The sequence below is a fragment of the Gouania willdenowi genome, chromosome 19 (genome assembly GCF_900634775.1).
Source record: "Gouania willdenowi chromosome 19, fGouWil2.1, whole genome shotgun sequence".
NCBI lineage: Eukaryota > Metazoa > Chordata > Actinopteri > Blenniiformes > Gobiesocidae > Gouania > Gouania willdenowi.
The window spans coordinates 5,000,891-5,010,118 of NC_041062.1; the positions used below are offsets into that span (position 1 = coordinate 5,000,891).

Below are 9,228 nucleotides of genomic sequence, written 5' to 3' on the forward strand. Positions count from 1 at the left end.
ATCTTTTTCAGCCAGTTTTGTCTCGAGTTCTGTGGATTTGATTTATTTATTTTTTGAGTGGCTTTGAGCTGATATTAACCTTATTTAATAAGCACAGCTTCCCGTGTGAAGGAATAAGTAGCATTAAGCAATTGATTAATGATTTTTTTAAAAAGTTGTATAATTTAATGGTTATGCTCTTTAAAAAACAAACAAAACAAAAAAATTGAGTTTGTAATTTAATATCTGTAATCAGGAGTTGACGTTATCTGTTGAGTACAAGCTTTTAGCCTGTATCCAGGGCTCTTATTGTGAAAGGCTAAAGGTGGAGGTGTGTATTCAGTCATTTAAAAACAAGGGTTGTTTGTTCAACTTATGAAAACCTTTTTTATTTTCCTTTTTTTATTGTTTCATCTAACATGTTCGTTTCATAAAAGTTTGTTTTTAGTCTTGTCTGTTCTATAACACAGGAAGTAGTACCCGTAATAAGGATTATTGTAGCTGTAAACACATCTCTGAAATGAAATGTTTTTGAGTGTGTGATTACAGCTAAAAAAGGTAAATACATATTTAATAAGGGGCCATAAATGTAGGTAAGAAAAAAGCATGAAAGCCTTATTTATTAAATTTAATACATTTTTATGAATTAAAAAAAAATCGGTAATTATAAAAGTTGGGAGCTGCCTTTACAATTGAGTGGTAATAATCTAGTGAAGTGCTTACAATCAATTCAAGCTTGTCCTGTCCCATCAATATAAAGATAAAACATTGTAAGAAAAAAAAATGCTTTGTGACAGTTCCTATAGTTTATGAAAGTTTTAGCAGACTTGATGTGAGAGTGAGTGAACTGAGGTCACCAAAGCTTTGTGATCATTCCTCTAATTGCATTTGGCAAACATTCAGCTCCACAGCTCTCATGTTCAGCCACATGTACTGAGAATAGAAAGTCATTCAGGCAAAGACCTGTAATTATCTGGCCTGTGTTTTTGCTGGACACTGATTTGATAATAACAGCCAAGAAGGCAATTATTAGATGTGCTAAAATGTCATTAGCAGGTGTCAAGACAAAGTTTTCTGCAAGCAACATTCGTTTGGGGTTTTTTCTCGTGTATAGTTTTTGTGGTTTCAAATCGGTTCTGACAGTAATACGTCAAACCTGGGAGGTTTTAGCCGGGGGGAGTGACAGGTCACTTGTGTCTGTCAATGGGTTACTAGAGCTTTATTAACTCATCACAGTGAAGACATCGGGTCGAGGTGAACTCCTGGACCCTCCACCTGTGAATGACTTCATGCCATTATTAGCTCGACTTTCACGACCGCAGGATCATGGTCCGCCTCCAGCCGAAGCCGTTTGAGTTCCATTCTGCGTTCGATCGGGGCGACCGTGAACACGCAAACCAATTATGGCCCCTGGCAGCAGCTTATGATCAGGCTCATCTTGTGTGGAGGATTTCTCCAAATTGGATCAGGGCTGCTTACAGGAGCTTAGCATGACGTACCGAGGATCATGAGGATCCCGTGCAATCCTCCACCTCACCTGGAGAACACAACATTACGATTAGCTTCACTTGTGGGAAAAGGAAGGTAAAACTGGTAAAAGTTGGTATGAAAAAAGCCTTATGATCTCTGAGGATCCTGGCACAATGGGAGAGGAGACAACTTTGAAGAAATAAGAAACCAGAGTAACCGCAACCTTTTACCTCTGCTCATTTTCCAAGAGATGGATCACAGGCTGGGCTGACTCCACTGTCCTGCTGGACCCCCTGATTTTTAAAGAGACAGGAGAACTTTTGAAGAATCTGGACGTTTGGGAGCTTTAGCAGCTGAACATCATCCTCTGAATCTATTCTCTACAGGCAAGGACACAGCTCAGGTTGAACAATGGCTTTAATGGTGGTTAAGTTTGATTTAAAAAAGCGAGTAAAGCTCGCACAGACAGTCTGGTTTATGTACTGGTTTGCTGTAATGGCCGGCGTGCTGGTCTTCAGCATGGGTCTCTTCTTCAAGATCGAGCTGAGAAAACGCTCAGAACTCATGGACAACAACGAGAGCCACTTTCTGCCCAACCTGCTTATATTCATGGGCCTCATAACCTGCGGCATCAATGCTTTCGGAGGCAAAATCTGCTACGACTCACTAGACCCAACCAAGTTTGTGAAGTGGAAGCCTATGTTGAAGACTTTCTTGGTGTTCTGCATGGTTTTTAATGCCCTGCTGCTTTTAACGGCCCTGGTTTGCTTCTTGATGAGGATCCCACTGCAGTTCACGCTGGCCGAGGGTTTGAGGAATGGCATGAGATACTACAAGGACACGGACACACCAGGACGCTGCTACATGAAGAGGACCCTGGACCTGATGCAGATGGAGTTTCGTTGCTGCGGGAACGAGCACTACAGAGATTGGTTTGAGGTTCAGTGGGTTAGCAACCGCTACCTGGACTTCAGCGCTAAGGAAGTTAAAGAGTAAGTGACGAAAAGATGACTTTTGAGATCTTCATGATGCAAAGTGAAGCTTAAGATATTTCTGGATTGTTAGTGAGGTCAACGTTGAGGTTGGGAGGGGGAGATTATGGGGTTGCATGAGTAGTAGTGACAATAGGTCGCGCGAGGTGTGATTTTCACTTTCAGTCATTAAGATTTACCATGAATCAACTGGTGAAAGCCTCTGGTTGTAATTTAGTAAGTAGCAAGTATCTTTTCCCATTGTGGTGATAAAGAGGCCACTTTGTGCAAAAACTTGCCACCTAACACAACACAGTGTCAACATTTGCAAAGGACAACCATTTCAGACTGTACATCATTAGTGTTTAATCTGCAGGATTACACTGTGGTGTCCTTCAGGAATCAGTGTCCGACCCAATAAGCAGGAGTCCGGCAGCATGCCAAGACACGCAGTACCCAATAACACAAACTGTAACCAATATATATCAAAATAACAAAAACCTAAATAGCATTTAATTCACTGATCAATACTCAAATACCTTTTTAAATTCCACTTCTCTCATCAATGGAAAATTCTCCAACCACTTTCTAATTTTAACTCAACACTATTTCAGTGTTTCATGGTATCAGTAATTCACATCTGACCCTTCCAGTTTCCTGTTGTTTTTCCATTGATCTACTATGATCAATCACAGCTGAGAGTTTGAAGAATAAGTAGATCAGTGGACGTATAACATCTAAGAGATCAGACCCCTCTCACTCTTTAGATACAAAACACTAATCTCATTATCTCCGCGTACCAATCTTATACGACTCTCCCTTTTTCTTTTCAGCCGCATTGGTAGCAATGTTGACGGCCAGTATCTGATGGACGGGGTCCCGTTCAGCTGCTGCAACCCCAGTTCTCCGAGGCCCTGCATTCAGTACCAAATGACTAACAACACTGCTCACTACAGCTACGATCACTACACCGAGGAGCTGAACGTGTGGAAGCGCGGCTGCAGTGATGCCTTGCTGTCCTACTATGGGGGCATGATGAACACTATCGGAGCACTGGTGGTGCTGGTCACGATGCTGGAGGTCAGGGTCACCAAATTGATGCCGTTCAGATTGTTGTAGTAAACGTAGATTAGTTATGATTAGAAGCCTTGTGTCTTGACGTTTGGTGGGGAGCGATAATCTGCACATGTGGTACAGGAAGTAGCAGATTAATGTCCGTGGCTTGTTTTTGTTTGTCTTTAAAGGTTCTACCAGGTGAACAACACTTGTGTTGTGTAACAGATTATTGTGATGGAACCATTTCGTTGTCTCACATAGTTTTTTATAGGAGAGGCGGGGTCAACAGTGCTGGTTCGGTTCTATAGAAGCCACCACAACGTCAAAAACCACCATTCTTAGCCAATAGCAACGTTTAATTGTAACAGCCAGGTTTCAACCCATAAAGGGCAGTAGCTCTTCCATTTTTTATAATAAAATATGCCAAATTGAAACACTTTGACTAAAACAACACTACTGCTTGCACAAATACATTGGTTTTCAGTAAGAAAAAAGAGGTTTAGGGTTTTGGTTACTCTTTTACAGTGTAAACCAAAAGCAGAAACTACTGAGATGATTTCATCAAACAAGAAAACCAGAACATGTCCACACATACAAACAGAAAAAAACTTTTATTAATTGCAACTAATTTTCTAACTCTAGCTGACTCGGCTTATAATTAAATTTCAAAATGAGCAAAATAATCACAGTATTTTTTGTATTAACACATTAAAACCTGATGTTCTTTTGCGACATGTTAGCTGGCTATCAGGAAAAGTGGTTTAATCGCACATATTGACACACACTGATGTCGAAAATACAATATAATACTTTGGAAATCATGTTGCATCTACTGCCCATGGCATCTACTCTAGTGTGACAAGTAATAATTACTGCAAGTGTTTGGTTACAAAATAGCATCAGAAAATAAATACCCTTCCTTGTCAATAGGTGGCAGTAAGTAACACAATGTGTCTGTCGTATCCGATTTCAAAAGGAGTTTAAGGACTTTTCATAAAGTGTAATATGTGTTGAGATTTGCAATGATTTGGATCAAACAAGACTGTTCATTACTTTGAGTCTTAGATGATGTCTCATTTAAAGAAAGAGTTGTTGTGCACAGCGATAGAGAAACTTTAATACCAATTTTATGTGAGTTGTTAGATAAAGGCCATTTAGAAAGAAAAAAAAAAAACATGCAAAAGATGTTTGAAAGTTGTCTTTACTGGAAAGAAGTCGGAAGCCTTGACCCATTGGCACCTCATCAAGTTTTTACTTCCTTTATTCCTTCGTCCTCTCCTCATTATCAACAACATCCACTTACTGCATCATCTGCCCAACAACTCTGATCCTCTTTACCTGGATATCATTCTTCCTGTTCCACTGTTAGGCTACCCCATGTTACCTTTGATAGGTGAGCGTGTTTGTGTGGTTTACCACGTCTAACCAAAAGAGTAATCCACAGCTGCAGATGTCGTCTTTCCTCTCTGCGACTCTCTCCTCCGTACAGTGCCAACATACTGATCATCTGTTGTTGTTTTTCTAGTCTGAATTACCTGCACCCAACAGACCAGCAGCTTTTATCAATTATTTCCGTGATGGAAGCAAAACAACTTAAAGAAAGACTTTTTTGCATTGCCTCGACAAACCCTTTATCTAAAAATGTAGGTTATCTCAGTCATTTTAAAGCCGTTATGCAAGCGTCTTTGTGCTGACACAGATAGGGAGCTCAAAGATGGAGTAATGGGTTAATCTTTACGAGGTGATGTGGACAGACCCACTTTCTGCTGATCTGACATCTTCACTGACAGCAACAGTGTTTGGGGTATCGTTGGGGGAAAAAAAATAGTGATTGGACAGTTTCTTCATGTGCTTTTTTGTGCGTGGTAGTTTCCTCCGCCAAGGAGGTAATATTTTCACCGGTGTTTATTCATTTATTTATTTGTTTGTCCGTTAGCAGGATTAAGTCAAAAGTATGTAACAGATTTTGACAAATGTCTTAACCAAAGGTAGACCTTACGCTATAGAAGATTCTATTAAAATCTAGAGGAGATTTTGATCAATAAACCTATTCTGGATCAGTTTGAAAATGAAAAACAATCCCTATTTCTTATCATTGGCCATATTTGAAAAAATCATATCTCAGTTTGTATTTTGCCAATATTTATGAAATTTCTCTCAGTTATGTTGGGTTGGTTCCTCAATTATCTCATCAAGTTCCATCCAGACCAGATCTGGATTGTGCATTTAATTTTGATAATATAATAAAATAGAGGTGTCCATCATTTGGACCTACTGTAATGTTAATAATGGGGATATACATTTAGCTCAATCCTTCAAAGTGTGAATAATCATGGTGCCACTTATCCAGATAACTGCCAATATCTGGAAAAGAGAAGATTTGGCACTTGGCAGCGGTTTGCGCTCTCTTTGTGCTCTTGTTTGTAAAAATGTGATTGTCGGATTGGGGACTTGTTTAGGGTGTAGGTTGCTTTCACAAACCCCTTTGTTAAATGTGATGCATGATCACCCATGGGGAGTTCAACAAATCAGATGGGCCGTGCCCACGGTGGAGCAAAGGTCAGCTTTGAGGGGTGTGAGCATGTTTCTCGGCGTCCCACATCTCTGAATATCTTGAATCTTTTAAAAGGCAACAAAGATTTTCTATTTAAGCAGGATTTTACGGTAATTTAACATCGATGCAAAGTACAAATATGTCTCTTTAAAACATTTTGGGAAACTGGGTATTAATATTGATACATCCTTTCTAGTATCTGCACGTCTTTGCCATTCAATTCAAAGTCTTTTTTGATTGTTAACTAAAGATTATGCCGTGAAGCATCTCTGATTGGTTGTTGCTGTGCTTCTTCAGGTCGCTGTGACTGTGGGTTTGCAGTACGTCGACAGCTCTCTGTCCACCCTGGCCAACCCAGAAGACCCAGAGAGCGAGAGCGAGGGCTGGATCCTGGAGAAGACCGTGAAGGAGACTTTCACCGACATCATAGCCAAGATGAAAGCCATGGGCAAAGGCAGCAAGGTGGAGGAAGGAGGCGAAGCAGCGGCCGCTCCCTCGAGTTGAGCTGACTCCGTCTGTAAAAACTGACACCGTTCCCACCTGATCAGGAAAAAAGGAGAGAGCGTGTGAGGTTCAACATTTTTTTCTGCCAACAGTTGCTTTGTACCCCACATAGATCCACATATTCGACTATGAACTCATGTTTAATGGACCTAAAACAAGGACTACTTGAAAACCTAATGTTATTGCATAACCATGCATAGGAAGATAACAGGTAGGATGAGTAACGGTGTAATTTTGGTCTGGTGGAAACCAAAGAAATCCATCTCAAGCTCAAAGTTTGCATCATAATTGTTGTGTGTTTTTGGATGCTTTTTCTAATGCACAAATCTAAAATGATCAATGTCAGGAGTGTTGCTAATTACAGGTTTGTCGAATCTCCTCCGTGTTGTTCTCACATTGCTTGGCGGTGATGGTGGTTGCTATGCAACTCCTCAGAAAAAGCGAGAGCCAGGATTTGTTTGCATGGCCGACAGAAAGCCCCGATCAGCTCTAATTAACCTTCAATGCCTGAGGAAAAGCTAGAAAACATATGAATGAAATGAGCGTGAAGGTTGTGTTGGGGAAAGTGCTGCATGGGAATCAGGCGGAAGAGCACCCTTAGGTGACGTGCAGGGCGACTGCAAACTCGTGGACTGAAATTGGCAGCTAACACTAATCTCAATTACTGATCTTTCCCTTGTGCATTCAGCATCTCTTTATCCATATACGTCTATGCATATTCTAACAACCTAAAAGGCTGTATTTGTACATGATATAGAAATATATATTTAAAAAAAAAATCTTTTTTTTTTAAAGAATGTAATTGAGGTACATCTTTTATTTCAGTATGTGTAAAGCTTGATTTTTTTTCCAAAAATACCAATACATATATATATATATTTTGGGCTTGTCTGTTTGTGTAGAGGACATTACATGCATTGTAAATATGAATAAAGGCTTCTAGAGTTTGGATTTGTGAGTGAGATGATCATGTTGTGCTGTCTTGACCTTGGGTTACCAGGATCTGGAACCAGGAGGGTGAACCGTGCTGTGAGTGCCGCAGCGTTCCTGATTAAGTCAAGGCAATTAAGGCATTACAGCTTTCACATGGACATGGGGTGGCTCTTCACATGTCTAACACAAGGGTGTCATTACCCCTGTGCATTGTGGGAATTTATACCATCATCTGTTTATGTCCTGCATTCTTTAAATAAATGCATGTATGTGTTATTACACAGCTATTATAATGTGTTTTCTGCAAACCAGTAAAATGACAAACTAAAGCGTGCTTAAAGCAGATTTCTGTGAGAGTCAGCAGCGATGGAAAAGAGGCCGACTGGGCGATATTTTTGTTAGAAGCAAAGCACATAACCAGAGCTGAGTAGATAAGCAGAGTAATCGGCTTTAGATTAGCAAGAGCCTCAGGTATAGGCAGGTGATGTCCTGCTGCAGAGCTCACAGTATAACAGCAACAAAGATGACAGGCCTGCACCATTTCTAGAAAACAAGATAAACAACTATCAATATCATTATTACAAATAATAGAGCTGTTTTAGAATATTATTCCAGCAAGTAATTTTTTATCTTCTTTTTGAATAATATATTACGGTTTCATTTATTCAGACAACTTTTTTTCAGAAAATATACTTTGATCTCCTGACATGTTTAGACTGCCAACTGCGAGTCTTCTTCAGAGGCATCTGCTGATCGCTTTGATGTGTCCTTGACTTCCACGTAATAATTCTAGCAAGTTTGTTTTCTTTTCTTTTTGAAGAAAAAAAAACAAACTTGAAACTGTTACAGTTTCATTTATTCAGACAACTTTTTTTTTCAGGAAATTTATTTTGATATCTAGTATTATTTCTGTATTAGCAGACTAGTGCCGCGCAAGCTTTATTCAATGCCATTTAATAGCGATGTAACGATTAATCGTAAGGCAGTTAAAAATCGATTCATAGGTATCACGGTTCACATCGATACTGTGAAAATTGAATCGCAGTACTTTTTTAAACAGCAGAGGGCACTATATATCCTTCTCTTGTCTAGAAGTGTAGGTGGCGGGCGGAATCTGCTACTGCTCTCTTTCAGGCCTTCTACTCTTAAACATGTTCATAAATGATTCCTTACCCCTTTAGCACCGAAAGAATATATGTAATATTATGTGAATATCTGTAAAAGTCACGTAATTGTTAAGGCACAAAATACATTTTCAGTTGCACTTTTAAAAAGAAAAAGAAATATTTTGCCGTTTTGCATTGTTTACTATAGAACCAGAATTAAAATTAATAGGTTTCTTCTTCATCTGTATTATTCCTTTATTTAGTTCATTCAAGATTTATTTTTAGTTAAATTGCATTGTTTTGAATAGTTTATCAAGGGATTCTTTTGACAATGAAAAATAAAAGGAAAATAGTACATTATTTTCCCCAAAAAAATAAAGGAAGATTTTTCAGTCATCATTTGTCTACAGTCCCATGTTGTACAATAAATCGTGAGACAATCGTATCGTGAATCGAATCGTGAATCGAATCGTATCGTGAATCGAATCGTATCGTGAATCGAATCGTACCGTGAATCGAATCGTATCGTGAATCGAATCGTATCGTGAATCGAATCGTACCGTGAATCGAATCGTATCGTGAATCGAATCGTATCGGGAGTTGAGTGAATCGTTACATCCCTACCATTTAAGGTGCTATATAACTTTAAAAAATT

At 39.3% G+C, this 9,228-nt stretch overlaps 1 protein-coding gene across 1 annotated transcript; it reads left to right on the forward strand.

Annotated features, from left to right (window-relative positions):
* The first annotated feature begins 1,228 nt into the window (after positions 1–1,228).
* On the forward strand, positions 1,229–7,625 carry prph2a (peripherin 2a (retinal degeneration, slow)). Its single transcript, XM_028477187.1, has 3 exons — positions 1,229–2,441; positions 3,254–3,500; positions 6,328–7,625. Exons 1-3 carry the CDS (start codon positions 1,861–1,863, stop codon positions 6,532–6,534), a joined length of 1,035 nt encoding a protein of 344 aa, XP_028332988.1. The 5' UTR covers positions 1,229–1,860; the 3' UTR covers positions 6,535–7,625.
* The last annotated feature ends 1,603 nt before the right edge of the window (positions 7,626–9,228 follow it).

Excerpts from the sequence above, each read along its gene's own strand:
- prph2a (XM_028477187.1), top strand. The coding sequence starts at position 1,861 with ATGGCTTTAATGGTGGTTAAGTTTGATTTAAAAAAGCGAGTAAAGCTC. Across the intron at positions 2,442-3,253 it reads AGCGCTAAGGAAGTTAAAGA|CCGCATTGGTAGCAATGTTG; the intron begins GTAAGTGACGAA and ends TTTTCTTTTCAG. Across the intron at positions 3,501-6,327 it reads TGCTGGTCACGATGCTGGAG|GTCGCTGTGACTGTGGGTTT; the intron begins GTCAGGGTCACC and ends GTGCTTCTTCAG.